Below are 23,115 nucleotides of genomic sequence, written 5' to 3'. Positions count from 1 at the left end.
AACTTCACAAGACACAACCGGACCATCTGTAGGCCCTGCACTCTGCAATTGCAACAGGTTCCTGAAGACAAAAGAGGAGGATTATGCCGTCTAGTCCTTTCTCCATCAGATACATTTGTCTGATTCAAGGCAGCCGCAATAGACTTATCTTTGAACCCTGCTGCCGAGCTCCTTCATTTCTGAAGCTGCAAGCTAGTTCAAGATCAGTTATTTATTTTAAAATATCCCTGCTTTCGGGCAAAAAGTGCAAGCAAAGAGTCGTTTGATGGTCCTTGCCATGTCCAATTCTTCACGTGCACAGAGGGCTCAAGTACAGCTCCCAGTGCTGTATTTCCCAGGTGAGCTGAGTGAGGAGGGTCACTACATTGGATAAGTACAGAGAGTTAAAAGACTGGCATTGCTCCCTGCCAAAATGAAAGACCCTGGCCCCTGTTTGATTAGCAGAAGGGACCGGCGGGGCTGATTTAGATAGTTATGATATGATAAGTAATTTATACCGTGCCTGTACACAAGTATTTCTAGGTGCAAAATCATTCAATTTTGAGTTCAAGATTGGAGTGGAGACATGTGAGAATGCATGAAAGCAAACTTGTTTCAAAGCAGGGGACTCTGGAGACAAAGAAGGGTCTGTCAGTAATTTATGCAATGTTTTTGTTGACAATAACCCCGGTAGTGACCTCCTTCCCCCGTTCAGGTCTTTTTTTGGGGAATAGGCAAACCGTTAAGCTGGATTTCCGGGTCATCGACCAAACGGTTGCTCTCCTCTCCCCCTTCATTTTCACCCATTATCAACTCCAAATCTGTTTCTCACGTAATGGGAGAAATGACAGAACAAATCCAATCAGATGGCTAGAGGCATGGGTTTCCGAAGGTTGGGAAATGTCGAGTGAGGAATCGCCCGATTTCTCAGATCATATCTGTTCATTTCCAGTAAAGGTAATTTAGAAAACACACACAGGATAAATCTTGAAGGAGACGTCTACAACTCGGGATAAGCTGTATTAGTAGGTAAGAAGTAAGAGAAGAGTCTAAAGCTTGTTGCACTGCTTCTTTCCGTTCCCACGAGAGGAGAACCTTATGATTTCTAATGCACAGTAAGGCAAAGTGAGGGCCCATTTGGGGAATAATTCTCTTATGAGTTCGGTTTACTTCTCATTGATACCTTCAAAATGTAAATAACTTCACAGGTGTGCATTAAATTGGTTGTATCATGATATGGGTTTTTGAAACATCTAGGTGAATGCATTTTGTTTCTTGCCAGTTCTTTATTTAGTTAGTCCTTTGGCAAAGAAGTAGGATGAATGGGGAATGTTAAGCTTATTTCCTGTTAATCCACATTACTCTAAAACAGATATTTCCTCAGCGCAATACTAACAAAGCACCATCTTTCACATTTAGTAAGTGCTTTTGGCACTGCGTATATAGTGAAAATAGTTATTTTTGGGAGGCAGTCTTTTGTTTACCAGGACTATCACTTGTAAAGGGTGAATGATTGTTAAGACGGATTTCTGAACTCTGTCCTGGAGGGGCAGAGGTTCAGAAGGCCAGCCTAGTTTCTTGGAACAGGGTAACCTCTGGACAAGCCAGACCAATCAGGGTAGCGATCGCGGCGGTCAAGACTAGGTCTCAAGAGGGGTGAGGGTGACTGAAAGCCCGCAATGAGCACACAAAGCCAGGACACTTACAAATTACTCCAAGCAGGTGTTATATTAAAAATATATACACATTTATTACAAGGCCTTTGTAACATTGACCTTAGCAAGAAATCACAATAAAACTCAAGTAAACCAACACATACCAAAGCAATACAATATATATACAAATACAAACGAGTCTAACGAGTTAGACACACGAAATGTGTAGACCACCTAGATGGGGAGGAAAACAGGCAGTGCGAATAATAATTAGACCCAGTCCGCCTTCAGAGGCACCTAACTAAAAGGAAGTCCAAGCCCTACGAAGAGTGGAGCCTTGTGCTCAAAAGTACCTGCACACGCTGGTGCCAACGGGCAAAAAGGGGAATCTCTTCGAGGGAATCAGGCAGTTTAGTTCGGTGAACAAATGAAGATGAACAGAGCTCCGCGACTCAAGCGCAGCCTCCACTGTGGACAGAAGCAGAGCGCGAGTACGGAAAGGTGTGCTGTTAGACACAGCGGGGAAAAGCTATGGGCTCCTGCAGGAGGGCGACCAGTTCCTAGCGATGCTACTCACCGGTCCCCGATGCAAGCAGACCCAGGCTTCTCCACGTCAGTTTCAGTGCTGGCAGGTTCAGATACGAGCAGGGGACGTCTCGGCGTTGTGTAGATTCCGCAGCAGCAGAAGTTGAGTTGAGGATGTCCCAAACGCAGTGAACCCGCACAGTTTGTTACCACAGCAGGGCAACAGAGCGGCCGGGTGTATTTCAGCCAAATGTACACTACTCACTTCAGACCTGGGAATGCCAAGTGTACGAATCGTGTGAGAGTGACAAGGACTCGTAATACAACACAACCTGACGGCGGTTACAGAGCAAGACTCCTGGTTAGGCTGGTCAGTCTGCTGGATGGCCCAGAGACACTTCCGAAGGCTTACGTGCAGGAGATGGTGAAGATGCTGAGAATAGTTGTTCCCACTATTCCAAGGGTCGAAGTACCAGTACAGGCCTTCTTGTTCGATCCGAGGTAGAAAGGGTTTCACAAAGCGACAGCAGTGCAGAGGAGCAGTCCTTCAGCGGGTCACCAGCGATTCCTCGGTTCAGCCTCGTGGTTGCAGGATACTTGGCTCCTGTATTCCTTTGTTCGTGAGAACTCAGGAGATCGACATGGTAGTGGCATTTCCAGCCCCCTCTTATCCACAGTTCCCTTCGCGCCAAAACGGAGGGGACCCAATGGGAGGTTCGCTCATAAAACACTCACACCATATGTGGACCTATCACGGACCAAGGGAGTCCCAGGCATTCACACCACCCTAGACTCTCTGGCGCCCAGGATGTGTATTGGGACCAGACATCCCAGCCCCCATCCTGGAGGCACACACAAGGCCTGTAGAAGCCAGCGAAAGCATCTGTGTTTCGCGGGAGAGTACATGCCCAAATAAGGAAGGCCCGGGTCGGCTCGACCTGGGGGAGGTGAAGGGGGCAAGACGGTCAGCGGACAGGACAAAGAGCCTGGTGGTCTGGCCATTTTGGGAGCCAGGCCACCATTTCAGGCGCTTAAAATGCCAAAAGGAGCTCAAAAACACAAGAAACGATCGCTGCCACCAATCCCGTCCGTGATTCACTTGCACCGTTCATTTACAATCCAAAGAGAGTATCTAGGGCCTGTAGAAGACTAGAGACCCAAGAGAGCAGTATCTTAGCTTACAGTGCCCTCTTGTGCCATGTTGCGCGGAAGCTGCAACATGATAAAGAAACTACGGAAAACAACGTTTCCCGGTACTGACTGTCTTAAGGGCATGTCAGTTTCCCTGTAAGAATGGAGCGAAAGCCCAGAGGAGTGCGGCAGAAGGCTGCACTTCTCTGGCAAAGTCTAGATCATGGTGAAAACAACAGCAAAACGTTTAGGGGTTGCCACATGGAAGGAAAATTACCCAGTATTAAGAAATCTTTCCTAACACTGATGACATATTTCCAGTGTTTGACTTGTCCATAAGTGTGTATGACTTCATGAGGAAGAGTATGATTATCAACATTATCTGCTTCATGCATGATCTGATCTTGCATGACCCTTATAGCTCTACACAATTACAAGGTTACCAACCATATGTATAAATATGACAAGATAAACGTGTTTACATTTCAGAACCAAAAATGTCAGGAACTGTAAATCACAGGCTCTGCCCAGACCCATTACATGTCATTTTACTAATAACATAACATCAAAAACAATATCCGCAAAGACATCAGTTGTCCGATCATACATTCTCGCAGAAGAGAGGGTGTAGAATATACAGAAGCGATTTTCCATTTTCAAAGGTTAAGATGTGATATTTTATCTCCATACCTTCTGTAAAACAGGCCTCTGGTTCAAGGGATTCTTCTGGTTCAATATCTGGTTCTCTCTCTACTTCTAGTCCTACCCCGTTGGCTAATCCAGGGGGTCCCATGTCAACTGTGCTGCCTTCCGATGCACTGGAAGCATTTAACTTCTGTGAATAAACCCACAACAACATAATATATTAAAACCACATTCATTTGGCTGTATATATTTACATTTGGAGACTATAGCTGGTATATTTTCTCTTTTACTAATTTTCGTGCTTTAAAATGTGAAACGTCCCACTTTGTTTACTATTTATGAGGTCACAAAATTAGAAAAATAGCACCCATATTGAGTGGAACGTGTTGCAAACGTCTTTATGCCCTCTATTTGAATATATGTCTTCTAGCAGAGACGAATATTGCCCTTTGCAAAGGTCTAATATATAATTCTAGATAGCATGTCCAAGCATGGTGTAAAGCCGAAATATCTACACTTGCATGTCCTACTATCAAGAAGGTTTAAAAAAAAAACATGTTCATTATTTCCAACCTTATGACCAAGCAAATAGTAAGCAAAGGTAACACATGCTTATTTGTAGCCAATATGATTTAGTTTTCGTGTTCTGGGATTGCTTTCTGTCCTGGTGGAAAAAATAGTTTTCTTTTAATGGCATAATTATTGAGAAGCTGGTAAACATTACACGTTTTTCAAAATGAGCTTTTACATTCATGTACCAATCAAAAAGGAAAAGAAAGAAATTTTCAGAGCATAACTACTTGTTACTCTGATACGCATGCCTGTCCAGACTGTATACATAAATACACAAGTGGTCTTGACAAAGCCTGATGAACAGGTCTTATAAAACTACAATAAACTGCAAGACATGTTTAATTTCCTCTTTAAGACACATTTTGGGCAATATCTGTATCCAAATTCCTGTAGCATAGGCATTTTGCCTGTTCATCAATGGACAAGTATGGGTATCACTTCATACCAAAGTAGTTTTTGTTAATGCATTCTCAATCAGCATTCTCAGATCCGATTCAATGTTATCACCATGTAATGTATAACATCAGAAATGGTTGCATTCATAAATAGCGAATGTACAAAGGAAATGATGTAAGCAAGTTCAACAACTACGCGTTTATGAGAGATAACAGATGGTTTTGTTTGTGATGTTTACATTTTGAGAATAGAAAGGGGCATTATTCTTGAAAGAGTCTACCAGAATGATATTCGTGCTCTATTTTTCAGACATGAATTCAGACATCATAAGGTAATGAGGAGGACCACCCACTGCTGTACCTTTAATGCTGGGAAATAAAGCAGAAGCATAGAAAGCATGTTTCACATTCCTACATCCTGCTCTAGAAATGCAAAATGCTATGTCATGTTTTTCTAAAAGAAGAGTGTTCAACAGTCATAAAAGTACATACACACACCTCAAGCTATCTACATTGGCTAGAGAAAAAATAATATTTTTGTCAGAGAGAATAGCACATCTCCAAAGTGGTTTCTCTGTATTCATATAACACATGCGAAAACCTGTAAACCTTGTAAAGATTTGTCAAGGTTTATTTATAAACAAAGATAGGTAGGTATTAACACCCTTTAGGAACTCTGTATGGCACATGCAACAAAATGGCTTTTCTTAGTTTTGCAGCGCCCACCTATACATAGTAAAACAACAACCCGCATAAAACAACAGGGTAATGCTTTCAACGCAGTTGAAAAAGAAAATACATGTCTGCTAATACTTTTAGAACTCATTGTGGGATTGTAGACCACCAGGTTGTGCTCCATAGTCGGACAATGACTTCCCCTGATTTGTGCCATTTATCTACAGCAAATTTCAACAACTCAGAATGAGATCTATGCTGCCAACGCCTTTTAGGCCTCCTTGTGCAGAGGCCAGCACCCTTCAACATCCCCCCCAAAAAATCAGAGGTGACCACAACATGTTTTACAACTGCTACAATCTCATCCCTACCTATGTATCATCAATAACACTCGACTTCACTGTGTCAACGTGCTCTACTTCTAACTGACCAAAGCAACACAACTCTAGTGTTCAAATGATATAGAAAATGGCAGAAATTGTTATAGCTTGTAAAATGCGTAAAAATGCTATTGCCCACATCTTGAAATTACTACACTGGCTTTCTGTCAATTCCAGAATCGTTTTCTGCACACTTTACTTGAGCCATATATTAAAAATCTATGGGAAGGCTCCACAATTTGAGCAACAAAATACAGCAATACAACCTTGGCCCTTGCATGCACCCATACAATAAAAACCTTGTTGAGAACTAGATTGTAATGCAAGGCCTACATAGTAATCATAATCACAGTGACCATCGGCATCATAAATTAATGCTACAGCTACAACAAAAAACACAGAACCAGTCTTTTCTAAGAACTCTGCACTTACACCTCTTAACCAGATACCGACCAGAATAATGTAATTCGTTTTGCAAAGTCCAGGATGTGGGTTGTTAAACGTGTTCATCGTTATCAGCATACGAGTCTTGTCCATACTTTATAGACCTCTATACTTATGCCTGATACATTTCTTAGCCTTGCCACATCTGCACGAGACTGGTGGACATTAAGGTTGCATACTAGTCTATATTAGAATATAGACATTAAAGAAGTCCGAATTTTTCAGAAAACTGCATTTTTCCAGAAACATTTTAACCTAGCCCTCACTTTTATAAATATCCAATCCTGTAACGCTGAACGATTTAGCACTATGATATTCAATATATGTCATTGCCGTGTTACATATAGGTAACAGCTTTAATGAGTGCTCTTAGACGGCCGCCAAGTTACTTATACCGTTTACACGGCTAACAGAAGCGCGATGGGACAGCGTAGTTCCGGAGCTTCTCTATCATTCGTGAGCGTTATTGCAGTGCACATATTGGCATTATTGTCGTTGGAACACTTATTCTTGGTGCAGACTCGTTCTGACCGAAACTGAACAATACGCTTATCCAGAGATCATAAATCAGGTGATCGTGTGCGGTGCACGCATAGCGTCCCTGCAGGCCATAAGAGACATTGTAGCTCAATAATCTGACGAGTGCAGACCGAGGTAAAACCTGTGCTGAATAATCAGTGTCTGGTCTCTCTGAAGTAAAATATGTATAATTTTTGACGGATGACAGGCCCAGGTATCTTGTTAATACCATTATTAACCTTCCTGTAAGTTAATTATGAGCTCCTCCAGTGAAGATGGGAAGGCTAGTGTTAGCCAGAAGGGATTACACCCAAGTATGACCCAGGTACTTCAGAAGGCTCTGGGAGCTACCCTGGGGCAGGGAACACAGCAGTCTACACTGATGAGGACTGGTTGAAATTGTCCCAACGCTTGGAAGAGCCTAAAGGGATAAGGGAACAAGGGAGAGTAAAAGGGGGAAGAAAATCAGTCTGCAGGGCGCATGAGATCCAGGACCCCCCACCAGACACGCCACAAAGGAAGAAAGGTGGCATGAAAAGGAAAGTGAGAGCCACAGTTAGGCCTAGCAGGTGGCAAGAAAGGTCACCCACTGAATCTGACGAGGGGGATGACGACTGGCAGGATGAAGACTCTGAGGAGGAGCTAGTTCCAATTTCATCCTCAGACGATGAAGGCCAGGAAGAGCCTAAGAAAAAGAAGAAGGATAAGGAGGATGATGCTGGGGGTGACAACTTTGAACACGAGGCATTGATCCATCCTCACTCTTCCGAATGGGAGCCACCGAGAAAGATAGCAACCAATCTTAAGAAAAGCCTTAGGGCACCTCTGGCTAAGGAAGTCGGGAATAAGTTAAGGGGGGAACACCCAAAACTATACCTCCCTGAAGGGGTCGCTGATAGCCCTGAAATAGATAAATAAATGTTCACGTTCATGGGGAAGAATGCGAAGGATGTGAGGAAGGGCCTGGATAGGTCCCGGAGTTCCTACCAGGACAAGATGTTAGACATAGTAGGCCCGCTCACGAAAATATTGCAGATGGCCGAAGGGGCCAGTGAAAAGAACGAGCCAGTAGATCTGGTGGTGCTTACCGGATGGGCACAAAGACCATGTGTATGTTGGGTAACGCCATCTGCGCAATTACCACAGAAAGGAGGTCCCTACTGATCAAAATTGACCCCAAGTTCAGCAAACTAGCTTTTTCGAAGTCAGCAGCTGCAGCGAAGGGGAAACTCTTCGGAGATTCATTCATTAAGGAATTAACCAAGTTTGCAAATTCTTACGCAGCGCTTGATAAGGCACAGACCTCATTCAAGCGGGTGTTCGGGAGACACATTTTTGGGAGGGCTGCTGGAGGTAGGGGTCGCTTTACCAACTGCTTTCCATACAACAGGCCCTACGGCGATAGATCTCATTGGAGAGAGCAAGAAGATCGATGGCAAAACCCCTTCTTCCCCTCCAAGGGCAGGGGAAGGGGCAGAGGCTGGCGACAAGGAGACCGCTAACAGAATACAACAGGTGAGAGTGAGCGAGCTCCAGTGCGCAATAAGCGTAGATACCCCAGCAGTAGGGGGGCGGTTAGCAGAGAATGTGGACTGTTGGCAATCCAAATCCAAATATTCTTGGGTTCTGGACACAGTACAGGGTTTCCACATATATTTATACACGATGCCAAGGCAATCAGCACCCCCAAAACACATACATACATCTAAGCGTAGAAGAGCTACAGTTTTAAGAGACAGAATTGAGAAGTTTAGAACTCAAGGCGGCCATAGTGCAGGTAACGGAGTGCTCGATAGGGTACATAAGCAATATGTTCCTGGTCAGAGGGAAACACGAGTTAAGACCGATCATCAATCTGAGGGGGTTGAACAAGTTTGTGATTTACAGACTTTTAAAAATGGAGGGGACTCGCCTCCTAAAAGATATTCTATTACAGGGAGACTGGCTAGACCTCAAAGATGCATACCTGATGGTGCCTATTGCAGCAGAACAACAGATTCCTGAGATTTATCTGCAGGGAGTCAATATGAGAATTCTGTGGCCTACCCTTCAGCCTGGCATCAGCACCCTGGTGTTTTACCAAAATAATTAAACTAGTGGTAACCCATCTGAGAGAACAGGGCATCAGACTCATATTATAACTGGACGACATATGCATAATGTGCCATGACAAAGGAGATGCTCCAGGTACAGGTACGGACCACCATAGAATTACTCCAGAATCTAGGGTTTCTGATAAACTGGGAGAAATCCAGGGTACAACCAGATCAAGCCATGGAGGTCCTGGGCTTTGTAGTAGACACAACCCGGGGAGGGGTCTCTCTGCCTGCCAATTGGCACGGTAAACGACATCAAGAAACAGATCAGACACACTCTGGCAAAGCAAGAGGTGTTGCAACGGGAAATTGCCAGATTGGTGAGTCGTATGGCTTCTTCAATTCAAGCCATATTCCCGGGACCCCTTCACTACAGGGCCCTTCTGATGTTAAAAATACAACACCTCAAGAGAGGCGCATTTTACGACTCAAACATCTCAATCTCCCAAGATGTGAGAGAGGAGTTGGAATGGTGGCTACACCAAATGGACACTTGAAACTGGAGGGCTATATTTGGCTCGTCCCCGGACCTGATCATGCAATCCAGCACCAGGAAATGGGGCTGGGAAGCCCGATACTGGGACCTGTAGACAGGGGGCAGGTGGTCGGAGCAGGAGACGTCCTTACACATCAATTGCCTAGAATTACTGGCAGGGTCCTTTGCGTTGAGATGCTGGACTCAGTAAAAAGCACAGTGTTGTGTGCTCCTCAAAATGGACATATCAGCAGTCAGATATATAAACAGACTGGGGGGCACAAGATCCAAGATGTTGGCAGAGATGGCGGAAACATTCTGCCAACTCTGCCTAGAGAGCTAAGTCTTGCCGACTGGAACGCCAGGTTTCTCAGGGACACCAGCGACTGGAAGCTGGAGGAGGAAGTTTTCCGAGACACGATGGTTCGATGGGCACCAACCATGTCAGATCAACCTTTTCGCGTTGCGATTGAAAAACCAAATACCCAATTTCTTTCTGGTGGAAATCGGATCCGCAAGCAGAAGCAACACACAATTTCCTCCAGTCATGGGGACAGGGTGTAAACTATGCATTTCCCCCCCTTCTCGATGATCGCGAGGACTCTAGCCCAGGTGAGGAGGCAGACTATCATCCCTGATTCTGATTACTCCAGACTAGAGGGGACAAGCCTGGTTCCTCAGTCTCCTGGAGTTGACACACCACAATCCAGTGGCTTGTCCCAAGCACAATCCTATGGTGCAGGATACCAGGGGGCTCAGCCATCCTCTAGTGCAAACAGGCAAACTCAACCTGATCGTGTGGACAATTTCAGGGGAGCTTGCGTTAGGCCAGGCTTATCGAACGAGGCTGAGCTCATCATCAATGATGTTTTGCCAATTGCTCATACCTCTACCCATTGTGATGAATCCTGTGGAGTTCCACATAATCCCTGCCTAAAGTCTTCTCCCAGGTGGTCAGGGGAAGGCAGCAGCTAACTGATCCTAAACCTGGGGATGGTATTAGCCTGGTGGATCATCTGGTAGGAGAAGGCCACCAGGGGAATAGGATGACTGTTAGGAGAGACGCAGTATTCATCTTCTTTGGAGGGTGACATTTCCATAATACTGGATACCATATGGATTGTTGTCAGAGCAAGGCTCCCCTTTCCAAAAGGACCTAAATTGTTAGTAATGAAAACCCTTATGGTCAACAGGGAATGATGTATGTAAGAGTCAGAGAACCAATAATACCACTTATGATAGTTATGATTCCCCTTGGTTCTGAACTATAAAGTAAACAACCAACTATTGACTCCTTTAAAAACCTTGCCTAAAGATGTTTTATAAATCATTTAAACATCATGAATTAGATGATGTAAAAAGAAACAAGAACATTAGTCCCATAATGCTCTAGGTACTGGGATGAAGAAGAGGAGCTCAGAGGTACAGAACTATTGTATGCAGTCTAGTGTTTCTAATGAACCACACCTCAGTGGGACTTTTAAATATTTAAAACCCCTTCAGGTGCAGGCCATTAAAAGTAGAAGAAGTAACTTGCAGCAGAAGCTGAAAGAAGAAGAGGCCAGTGTTTGTAGCGGAACGCGATGCCGATAGAGTCATAGAAGAGAGGACATTGAAGTGCAGAGGACGCACAGCGGGAAGTGTTGCTGTTACAAGAGGTCCCGTAGGAGAAAGAGGCTCTTCTAGTCTGGCGTCCTACTCCGGTGGTTGGCGTTCACCAGAGTATACGAGGACTAAGAGACGCTCCCTTTCCGAACGGTGCGGGACGTGGGAGTGGACACCCAGGACCCGCCGAAAGAAGAAGAATTGGCAGCGGCAGTGAGTTAAACACACACACACACACACACACACACACAGAAATACTGGTGAGTTGGCCTTTATTAGATGAACCCGGGGCACTCCCTGACAGACAATTGGCTGCCTGCAACCGGTTTGAATACCGAACTAACGAAATAATGCATTTTGCCATTATGCTCATATTGAGATAAAGCGAGAGGAAGAAGATTGTAACCATCATTACCAAAGTAAAGAGGGGGCCATATTTAAACAGGACTATAACCATCATTGCCAAAGAAGGGCAATTCTAAATAAAAGGAGAAACAACTTTCCTAAAGAGAGAAACTTGAACAAGAGACATTACCAGCAGTCAACTGGTGTGATAGTAGGAACCCAAAGGTGGCAGGGGAGAAGCCCTCCTTATAGAAATCATCAAGGGGGAGAGGAATGTAACCTGCATTGTATGTGGCAACCAAATCTGTGGAACAAATGTGTATTGTACCCTTATGAAAGAAGTTGGGAATCTCAATGTTAATGAAAGTCAACGACTTTTCCAAAGATGGAAGCAAGCCTCACCACAGAGTACTTGTAGTAGTGGTAGGAGTTTTATCCTGGCAGGTGAGCATACCAGTAAAGGGCCTACTAGTGGTTAGTCCTTGCCGGTTAGTGGACAGGAAGAAGACATTGAAGTACTGCATTGTGGTGGAAGGTTGTGGTGGAAACAAAGTGGCAAGTCCACAAAGGATGGTAAAACCATCCTGAAAGCATTATTGTTTATCAAGAAGAAATGTGAAAGTGGCTGTTCTTCAAAAGGTTGTATGGAATACTGACTCAAAGTGTGAAGACAAGGTCCTTTTGGTTTTGTGGAAACTTTGGACAATCATTTTGAAGAGTGATAAATCGTGTTTAGCAATAAGACAATCCAAGTGCCAAGTTAAAGACTCATGGAGTGAAAGGAACTTTGTGTTGCCTTTGGAACAGAACTTGGTTATTGAAAAGAACGTTCATGATTGGAACCTTCATTTGGAAAATCCTGCATTCTGGGCAAAGGGATCCGACCCTGGTAACAAAGATATATGGTTACCAAATGTATGCTTGTATATAACTGTTATTTTCTTGAGCTTGAATGGCCATATGATATCTGTATGATTTTGTTGTGTGTGGGAGACAGATACCTTTTCTTAGAGTGTTTTCCTTTAGTTTAATAGGTAGGGAAATCCTCGTTAGGGTAGGGAAAGCGAGTGGTTTATCATACCCATATTATTTAATAAAGTGGCTTCTTCTGGAAAAAAGATCTACGTGTTTGTTTTGCATTTCTGACCCCTTACACCATCTATTCATACCCTTCATTTGCAGTGCTTGTCTCCTGCTTCTTTTCCTTCTCTCCTTCCTTCTGTATTAACTTCTCGACTTTGTATTTAGCCTTTACTCCCACCTTCTGCTTTCTTCTGACATTTCACGATCCTCCGGTCAGGTCCTGTAGTCTCACTTCTATAACTGAAATGCTACCTTTATGCCCCCAAGTCCCACCTCACCCCCCCTTGCACAACTTACCTCCTTACTGTGGTTTCCTGGGTGTTCCCCCCCTGCTCCTCCTCCTCTTCTTCCTTCTTCACCCCTGATCTCTCCTGCTGTTCTTTCGGGATCCTACCATTACATCACAGCCCATTACTGAGAATTCGATTTCATCTATTTTATTTTGCAGATTTCGCTGCAATATGGAGGAGCTGTGGGGGTCTCCCCCCGCATTTATCTGCGATGAAATCTACAACAACAAAAATGTATGAAATCGAAATTGCAGCAATGGATTTGATGTAATCTCCTCCTTCACTTTCACCTTCTCGTCTACTAACCAGCCTTTCCTGCTATTCTTCTCCGGCCTTGTGCTCCTAGCTCTCTCTCCAAATCTCCTTCTGCTCTGTCTCTAGGCTCCCTTCTGTTCTGGCTCCAAACACCCTCACTTCTTCCCAGTTCCCTTCAATGTAAATAGAGTGGTGAGCCTTTCTATGGGCTTTGTTGCCTGTGAGTGGATGCGCCTATATTTCATAATTGCTGTATGGCCATGATTGGCGAGCCTTGTGGTTGTTACAGCAGTTTTATTTGCGATACTGCAGGGATACAGAGTTGATGGGCTGAATACTATTCAAGAGGCATCAACACATTTTTTAAGGATCCTCTTATAGGATAATATAGTTTCAGAGGTTCTTTGCAGGATTCAAGTGAGCTAAGAACTGTACCTGAGACTGACCCATTCTCCAATTGCACATTCTAACAAGTTTTCTCCTTACCTAAATTTGATGTGAAGTGTCGGGAAAACTCTGTATGTGACAATACTGGGTGTGTAAGATGTAAAAGATCATAATAGTGTCACTGATTTCTTTCAAAGTGAATAGGTATGCATACCTTTTCCTGCCTTTTACATATGTGTTTACAGAACCAATCACTGATATATGGGAAAGGCCAATTTTACTGGTGGCTAAAACCAGGCATGATCAGGAGATCTCTTAAACTTATAATTGTCTTGGTTGGCCAAATCTCTTTCCTATGTTCCCTCTAGATTGAGTCAAAGAGGATTGGTGCTAAAGCAATTAAAGTATTCAGGATCTTTGGTGTTGTGACTTGTGAATGAGGTTACTAATTGAGTAGTACCAGTACTATATGTGTCAGTTGGTGGAAAGGGTGATTAAGCACAAGTATCACAAAAAGGCAGAGCCATTGAGACAGGTGATGGTAGATGGATTTCATTCTTCTAAGCATGTAATGTAGGCAGATTTAGGCAAAGTTGAATTTTAACTTGGGTAAATATCTCTAGCCTAGTGAACTGCATATAGGCACTATTATGAGATTAGGTTGCCAGGCTTTTTTCTAGTGTTATATAGCAAAGTATTGGACAAGCCCGTTCAGGTGGATACATAGTTTGGTGGCTAAGTGGATCACACCTCAGAAAAATGTAAGAAGCTGTGTCAAGCAGTTAGGTCTGTAAGGAGAGACTTCAGTTCCTCTTTGAGCAATATTTGTCAAGAAGAGGATGTCATCTCTGGATGCCTGAATGGGATCTTTTACTTCAACACCCAATGGCAAAAACAAAGCTGTTATCCTTTCTATTGTGAATGAGTGGAAGGTTTCCAGGTTGACCCCATCACCTTGAGGTTATCATCCGATAAACTTAAGGGGCAATAGGCAAATGTCTCAGGTGTCACAGCGCCAAGGAAAGTGATCATGGACAGGGGTGTATCACCATCCCCCCCTGCTGGTGAAGCAGATGTGGTCTACCTGCCATACACACTAGGTCCAAGAACCAATGTTTCTGTGGCTAATGGGATGCTATCCAAAGGAGTTTGTTTCTGACTGGAGGCTCTGAACTTCTGCAAGACCTCCAGAATCAGAGGGAGAGGAGCAAATGCATTCACACATAGGTTGTTCCATGTGATGGACAATGCACCTCTCCCTCTCCATGAGGCATATTAGCAACACTTGCTGTTTAGCTCCGTCGCAAATAGATGCACCAGAGGAAAACATTTTGAAGTAAATATCTCACGGAGGACCTGCTAGCTCAACTCCCACTCTTGGTTTTCAAAAGATCTTCTGCTCAGCTCGTCTGCCTGAACATTGGCTCTTCCCACCAGATGAGCCCTCTGTATGACTGTTGTGGCTCAGTGCCTACTCTCTGTTCTGATAGAGCACAAAGCTGCACAGATCCGACGCCTGCCTGGTTGTTGATGTAAAGCATTGTTATTACTGTAAGGATGCAGACGTAGATGAAGGACATAAAGGTGGCATGTCTGTTGGAATAAACTTTTATTCAACAGAAAAATAAAGAAGAACACACACTGTCTATATAACTAAGAGGGCTTTCTCTGCCTCAAATAAACTAAGGATGATGACAGGATGCATGTCAAAATCGAAATAGTCCACTGTCCTGCTTCCCTAAACCTATTTCCGTCCCTTACATTTCAAAAGAAAAACTACACTTAAAAAAAAAACTATAGAATGGGTTTTACCCTGATTGGCTCCCTCCTTCTGGAGGGTTTTAGGCAGTTCATAAATGATGGGGGAATATACTCCTTCCCCTGGCCTTCACTAAGCCCTTCTGTAAAGTTCCACACACGGGGGGAGGGAGTCTCCCTTCCCCAGGCCTTCTCTGTTCAACAAAGGTTGGGGAAAATGCTTCCCTTCCCTAGACCTTTCTTAGGCTTTCCTTCGTAGTCTTAATGATGTCTTGGTTTTACCAGAGGATGTATCCTCCCTCCTCTGTTCCTCTCTTGACTTTTGACAAAGGACATTTCTCCCTTCCCAATTCTTCTCTTCACTTTTACCAAAGGATATTTCTCTTTTTCCCTGGTCCCTTCTCATTTCTCACCTACCCTGGTCTTCTCTTCTCATTATGTGGGTCCCAGACCCCTTTCCCAGATTGACAATGTCGGTTAGTTCGGCCCAGTTCTCTACTCTCCCAGGCATTATCTTGCATGTACAATTCTCCAAATCTCTCAATATATGGGTCCCAGAACCTTGTGGTTTCTTTGGCATGCTCTCTCACCCAGTTTGTCTCTTATTTCATTCAGGGGTGTTCACTATCCTGCCACACATTGTCTCGCATGTGCAATTCTCTGGTTCTCAACATGCGGGTCCCAGACCCTTGTCTCTCTTCCGGTTTCTTTGGGGCGCTTTCTCACCCAATTTGTCTCAGTTTCATTTCTCTGTTTGCTCCCACTGGGACAACAAAGATGGTTCCCCACTTCCACCCAACCACAGCCTCTATGGGTTCCCAGCTCATTCCCGCCTCTGCGTACCTTCTGACTTGATCCACGAGGGTTCTTGCCCTCGGCAACATTGACAAGCTTCTCTGGCTTCACCTTAGCTCTCATGGTCTGCTCACAGCGTTCAGGGTCCCCGCCACGCTGGTTTCTCCCCGCACATAAGGTCTCACCTGGACCACTCGGTTGGGTTCCTTCCTGCCACTGGACATCAGGTTTCCAGCCTTCAGGTAAGTTCAGGCTTCTCTCTGCCTTTTTGGGCACTGGCTTCCTTCTACAAGCATCTGGGTCTGCAGCGCGTCCTGTCTGCGCAGCTTCGCTTCCCAGCTCGATGCTCTTCGGGGGCAGGACTGATGCTGAGTAAAGCCCTTCATCAGTTTTTATGGTTAGTCAGCTCTAGAATCTTGGATAGCTAGTATGTCTGTCTTGGTTCCACGTAGGGCTCTTCATTGCCCTACCTCCTCCTCTTGTCTGTACTCATGGAGCCGTCCATTGCCATACTTTCCTCACTCTTCCTTGTCACAGCATTATCTATATTATAGACAGGGCTATTATGCATGAAGTAACTAGCAGAAGAAAGAGGAGACGTAGAGGATGGGGGTGCTTGGGCCCTATCCATGTGTGGTGGATAATGTAGGGCAGGATGGTGGTTGACATACCGCATTTTTCCTTGATAGTCCTCCCTTCTCCTGCAGAGGGGGTCCCCCCCCCATGGGATCCTCCAGCTGAGACCACCACTAGGGGGAATATCACATAGTGACCTCACCTCCCTGGCCCCATGGGAAGCGTCCCCATCTGGGGAAGAAGTGACGACATCAAGGTATTTGTCACACTATGTTGTCTGTCAATAGTAGGAGACTGGAGTTTTTATCACCAGCAAAAATGCCTGCAAGGCTAGGAAGACCGTCTTCAACTCCAAGAAATGTATGTGCTCCTAAGAGTCCCCCTCATTCCACATGTTGTGAATTTGGAGGACCGTGAGCGTTGCTCCCCACCCTGATAGGGAAGAGTCTGTCATGATAGCAAACTGATGCGGGCAGCCTAAATTGGGGTGCCTATCTGGAAGTTCCTGTGTTCTGCCCACCACAGAAGATCTTGATGGAGCCATAAAGTAGTGGGGAGATCATTGGTTAGGGGGTTGGATATCTGAGTCCAGCCTGCTGCTAGGTGATAGCTCAGTGCAACACATCTGCAATCTGGCCTTGGAACCAGCATAACACATGCCAACCTCAGTCCCAACATAGGTAGCCACCACCAAGCAGCCATTAGGGTGTGAGACTGGAACAACATTACCCTCTCCAGAAGGTAATTTATCCTTGTATCTATAGAAACGCCTAAGGCTATAGAGGAATCCCAAAAAAAGCCTATGAATTCCAGATTCTGCGCTGGAAGGAGTGTGGATTTCTTTATGTTGACTGACAGACCCAGTGCACACATCAGGTGTAGAACTGCAGGTGGGCAACGGCTTGGACTGGGCACTGAGCACTGATTGGACATTCGTCCAAGTAAGAAAAGAGGTGGATTGACTTCAGGCGTAAAATTGTGGCCACCACTCCCATCAGCTTGGTGAACACCTTTGGGGCTGAGCTGAGGCCGAAAGGTAAGATCTCCCATTAGTTTAGGGATACCCCATACATGTATATGTGTAGTGACATAGCACATATAATCTTTCAATGTAATCTTATTTTAATGGACTAAAAGTTCCCAAAGGGGGGATTATTAAAGCATTTGGGTTTCCTGTCAGAACTTTATAACTTTGAAGCACAGCATGATGTCCCTCGGTGTGTTTTATTTATTTTCTTTATTTTTTCAAACTTTGTTGCCGCTAGCAATAGGGCAAGTCCCTCTCTGTCCCCTAACCGTAGATAGGCAGCTCATCACCAGTATCTAGAGACATCCATCCCTGTAAGGGTATATGGTTGGAGGGCCATTAAGTTTGTGAATGACCATGTGACAAAACAATTATCAGTAGATGGTTCCTTTACTGTGGTTTTGTGAACATTATAGGGTTGTGTACAGGTTACATACCCACCCTTAGTCCTAGAGTGTGCTTACCGAGCTTGAGAGCACAACAGGAACAGAAGGAATTCAAAATAAAATATCCAATGTTCACAATGCTAGCAAAAGAGGATCAAAGAAATCAAGTGAGTTTTTAAAGGTTTACGAAAGTTACTCAGATTATAATTACTTCCTAATGCAAATCGAAGTTTGTTCCAGATTCTAGCACCTTGCACTGTAGTGAAAAGGTTCTCCCACTAGCATAGTTCAGCTTGAATCTAGGACAGCTAAACCCCTTAAAATGAACTGTATGGATAGGTTGATCAGAAGAGTAGGAAGTCCATCTGTTTGCCATAAAGGATGGAGCCTTACTGCAAATACACATATGCACCAATGTAGCAACTTTAAAAGTGATTATAGTGGAGACTGGAAACCAATGACGATGTTGCAAAGTTGGTGTAATATGACTGTTGTAAGGGATATTCAGAACTTTTCTAGCAATATTATGCTATGATATCTATAGCTTGCCACATGAACATTTTGGAAGACTCAAGTAAAGACAATTACAATAGTCGACCTTTGTGACAATAATAGCTTGAGCAATGAGTGCCAAGTGATCCGGTGTAAGATAGAATTGAATCTGTTTAAACAATCTGAGATAGTAAATTGTACTAATCAACATTTGATTAATCTGCGCAAATAAATACCTAGCAATTTGACCTTAGGTAGGGTCGTAAGTAAGCAAGAATTCAACTGGAAAGAAGAAGGCAGACGAAGATGAGAGTACCTAAGTGGGTAGGTGATTACAAGTTCAGTTGTGTCAGTGTTAAGACTGAGGGTGTCATCACAACTCTGGCGGTAAACCTACAAAAATGGCAGTAACAGAATCAGCGCCGCTAATACCACTCCGCTGAATCATGAGCCTGCGCAAATACCGCCGACTTTAAAATCAGCCGGCGCAATCACAGCTGGAGCTGTTACAGCCAGCCACATGAGACGCAAACACAGCCGCATCACAAGAACATGTACAGCGGTATTAGCACTGAAAACCAGTGTTCATACTGGCGAAAACAGCACGTTTACCTCCAGCTGGAGGTAAATGAACACAGGTGCCTGAAATTAAGCCACAGTTGTTCCCAATCCAGCCAATCCAGCCCAGTGGGCACACTCCTACCCCAAACACTGTTTCCAACACCATGCTGCTCCTAGCCACTTTGAGCAGGGACAGGGAGCTGCTCATGAATGCGCTTGGAAGTCGAGAGGCTGGACAACCATGCCAGGGCACAGGGAGTACAGGGGGGGCAGGAGGAGAGCCCAAGCAAGGTGTGCCCCGATCCCCAGTGTGCCCCGATCTCCAGGGTCAGGCCCCCACCTTGGATGCTCACTGACAGCCAGATGGTCACCCTGTACCCCCTCAACAGGGAGACCATAACAGAGCTGCTCGCCAAAATATAGGATAACACAGGGAGCAGGATCAACATCCGGACAGCTGTGCTCCCACTGCTGAAACTAGTGTCCATCCTGCAATTCCTCGGAACTGGCACCTTGCAGCACTCCTTGGCCATGATGCACGGCATGGCACAGCCCACATTCTGTGCATTGCTGGCCCAGGTGCTTGAAGCCCTCCTGCGGCATGTGCAACGTCACATCTCACTGCCTACTACCCCAGCCCAGGTCAATGCCATCAAGGCACAGTTCTGTACCATTGCCCAAATGCCAAATGTGAATGCTGCCCTGGACTGTACCCATGTTGCTCTGGTGGCCCCCGGACCACGAAGCAGTGTACCGAAACCGCAAGCACTACCACTCCCTGAATGTGGAGGTGACCTGCGATGACCCCAGCCTCATAATCACCCACTGCTCAGCCCGCTACCCTGGTTCCACCCACAATGCCATGGTCCTACAGAACAGCAGACTGCCAGGATACATGGAGAGGCACAGAGGACAACAGACCTGGATAGTGGGTGAGTAGAAAAGCCAGCACACATGCGCTGTGGGTCACATGCCCAAATGGGGGCAGTGGGGTGGGTGCGTGCAAATGACCACACAAAGGATGGCATGACAAGCGAATGCAAAATCTGCACTTTCCACCTCCCACACCAACGTCACAGTACAGATCAGGGAGCATGCACATGTTGTACCTACCTGCATGGAGAAGCAGTAGTACACATACAGTATCAACCAACTACACCAACATGACTACATGTACAACAATGCAACATGCACCCACCAAAGCAATGCCGACAAGTGGCCAAATTGACACACATTGCTGCCAGTGCCACGGCCATGCAACCAGGTGCGGCCAGTCCACAATGCTCCCCCCACCCGGTTGCCACCAGACGCCCAAAGAGGGTCCATGGGGAACACAGCATCATGCCCCATGAACAGTCTGAATACACAGCCACATGACAGCCACCATGTCCGCTGGACATGTCAATGACAGGCACCTTACGTAACATATGCTGCAAGGGAACAGGGTGCATGTACATGTAAAGCACAAACAATGCATGGCATGAGTGACAATGCATGCAGAGACATAGAATAGACACATGCTGTGAAATGATGGCCCATATGCATGCACAAGTAGTCCATTGACCTTATATGTTGTAAGTCCACCCACACACCTTACACCGTGACTAATGCATGTGCCCCCCCTCCCCATGCAGGTGACTCCAGATACTCACAACTTCCCTGGCTAATGATCCCTGTGCGTGATCCACAAACACTGCAAGAGAATGTCTAAAACCATACTCACAGCAGGCCCCTTGTGTGCATTGAGCATACCTTCGGCCTCTTGAAGGCACATTTCCGCTCCCTCAACCGTACCGGTGGAGGCCTGATGTACGCTCCAGAGAAAGTTTGAAAAGGTGTGCTTGTGTGCGCAATGTCGCACAATACCTGCCTGAAGAGAAATGTTCTGCTACCCTCTGAAATGGATATGCCACCCCCAGTGGATGAGGATGCAGTGCCTGTGGCAGAGGCAAATGCATGCATTGCCAAAGATTATTATATTATAATTATAATTGGTTATTTATAATGCACTTAATACCCAGAGGTTTCTAAGCGTGGACCCGGGGATCAAACCTGTGTTGCTCTGCGTTGTTTTGCTACCAAGGCGAGCGCATTGCCCCTGAGCTATCCTCCCAAGAGATGATGTGAGGGATGGGAGAATGGCATGCCAGGGACTGTTAGACACTTTATTTTGAGACTTTCACATGGTACAAGCCATTCACCACTGTGTGTCACCACCCCAATCAGTAAACAAGACAATGACACAATCAGAAATGCCCTTGCATTGATGATTTTTAACGATTTTTATAGCATGAAGTGCCCCAACTATCCCTTCTTCCCCTCCCACCACCAACTCTCCATCACACTATCCCCCTCGCCCCTCGCACCACCAACTCCCCAACATGGCCACTCAAGGAAATCAGTGTCCCAGAGTCTTTAACAACCGCATTCTCGCACCCCCAACCGCCCCCCACCCGCCGACCACGTGTGATCTTGGGTGCAGAAGGAGCTCTGACTGTTGCCAAAGGGTGCCCTGCTGTGACCCCTCTGTGGGTGTGGATGGGACGAAGGCTATCCCCAAGTTTTGCTGCCGTTGCACCTCTGTTTTCTGGCGTATGGCCTCTGCCAGTGCAGATACGCCTTCTGTCATTTCCCTGACACATTGGGCGTAGAGTGTAAGGGCGGACGTGTTGGCTGTTGTCTCGGCCTTGTTTCGCACCGTGGAATGCACAACCATGCGGGTAGCCCCCTGGATGCTGTCCCTGAAGGCCTGCAGGTGTGAGGTGTGGGTGCGGCCAATCTCCTCCATCTCCTGCTGTCTGCGCTCCATGTCCTCAAGCCCCTGCAACAGCATACTGCGTGTTGAAGTGCGCTGTAGCGGTGAGGGGCTCTGCACTGGCACAGGGCTGTATGCAGGGGAACAATATGTGGGAGTATCCACGTCCAGCTCTGTTGTCCGTGCGTGCTGACGGTGTGGAAGGCTCTCTGGGGAGTGTTGTGCTGGTGATATGGAGGGCTCTCTCTCTCTGGGGAGTGTGGCCCTTCGGCAGGTGATGGCACCGGGCTGGTGTCCCCCTGTAGCTCCTCAGTCGCCCTGGGATCAAGTATGATCTCAGTGTCAGGGCCTCCGGCTGTGGGTGCAGTCTGCCCTGCACTGCTCCTGGTAGCCTGTGGTGTGGGTTTTGCCTTGGCCCTGCTCTGGTGCAGTGTTACGTACCGGGACATCTGCCTTTGTGTGGCCTGTGTGGGCCTTTTCGGGGTGATGATGGCAGACCTTGAGGGCCTGGTAGCAGTGCTCCCTGATGGGCCTGCATGCTCCTCCTCCTCCTCTGATGCCCCTGGCTATGGTTGACTGCCTGTAGGGGACGTAGGAAATGTTGTCAGGTAAGCTTCACCCACGTGTGTTGGCATGCAAGGCACAATTGCTATGGTATAGAGTGTGACCCCACACATATGGGCAAATGGGCATGGTTGGTCATGGGAGGATGAATGTGGGCCAGTGTCATGGGGTTGCTTGTAACGATGGGTGTGTGACCCATGGCCTGTTGGTCTTTGGCCCGAGTGTACATGCTGGGGCAGCTTACTTCTGGCATGCATGCTTGTGTCCCTTCATGGGCTCACATCCCCTTCCAGGGTGGTACTCACATAAGGCTTAGTCCATGGCACTGTCATGACTATGTGGAACTGCTGTGCAGCCAGCTGGGCTGCACTGTGGTGCACTGTGATTGGCAGGCTGGGCTCATGTTGGTGTGTGGGGCGTGTCCTGTGTCTTGTCTGCCATGCCGACATAGGGAAGGCCTACTGGGGCTGCAGCATGCTGGTGTGACTGCAGCAGAGTGTTGTGGTCACTCACGCAGCTCAATCACACTGGCACAGGGTGTGCCAGTACGGTGTTGTGCCCATGGCTTTAGTTTGGTTCACTTTCCTGAGCTTCCTGCTGCTGTGAGGCTCAGGGGTGCACTTGGTAACCTGCCCCTTGTGCCACCCAGTCACTCTGCCCTGTTGGCTTGTCCAGCTTCTAGGTCTACTGACTTGGTGGGCGCGCTATACAAATAAAGAAATACCAAATACGTCCAGATGGCTG

General features: G+C 46.1%; 1 protein-coding gene across 7 annotated transcripts in view; it reads right to left on the bottom strand.

Moving 5' to 3' along the window:
- Positions 1-23,115, bottom strand: part of LOC138488896 (sodium channel protein type 2 subunit alpha-like) — a 1,049,646-nt gene that overhangs the window by 240,709 nt on the left and 785,822 nt on the right. For all 7 annotated transcript variants that reach the window (XM_069616277.1, XM_069616276.1, XM_069616279.1 and 4 more), the window contains one exon: positions 3,981-4,125. In XM_069616277.1, the coding sequence (XP_069472378.1) occupies positions 3,981-4,125 (145 nt within the window). The remainder of the gene's footprint in view (positions 1-3,980; positions 4,126-23,115) is intronic.

The sequence above is a fragment of the Ambystoma mexicanum genome, chromosome 9, assembly GCF_040938575.1.
Source record: "Ambystoma mexicanum isolate Mex_15411 chromosome 9, UKY_AmexF1_1, whole genome shotgun sequence".
In the NCBI taxonomy this organism is placed as follows: domain Eukaryota; kingdom Metazoa; phylum Chordata; class Amphibia; order Caudata; family Ambystomatidae; genus Ambystoma; species Ambystoma mexicanum.
The sequence above is the reverse complement of the archived record's forward strand: the minus strand, read 5'-3'. Positions and strand labels throughout refer to the sequence as shown.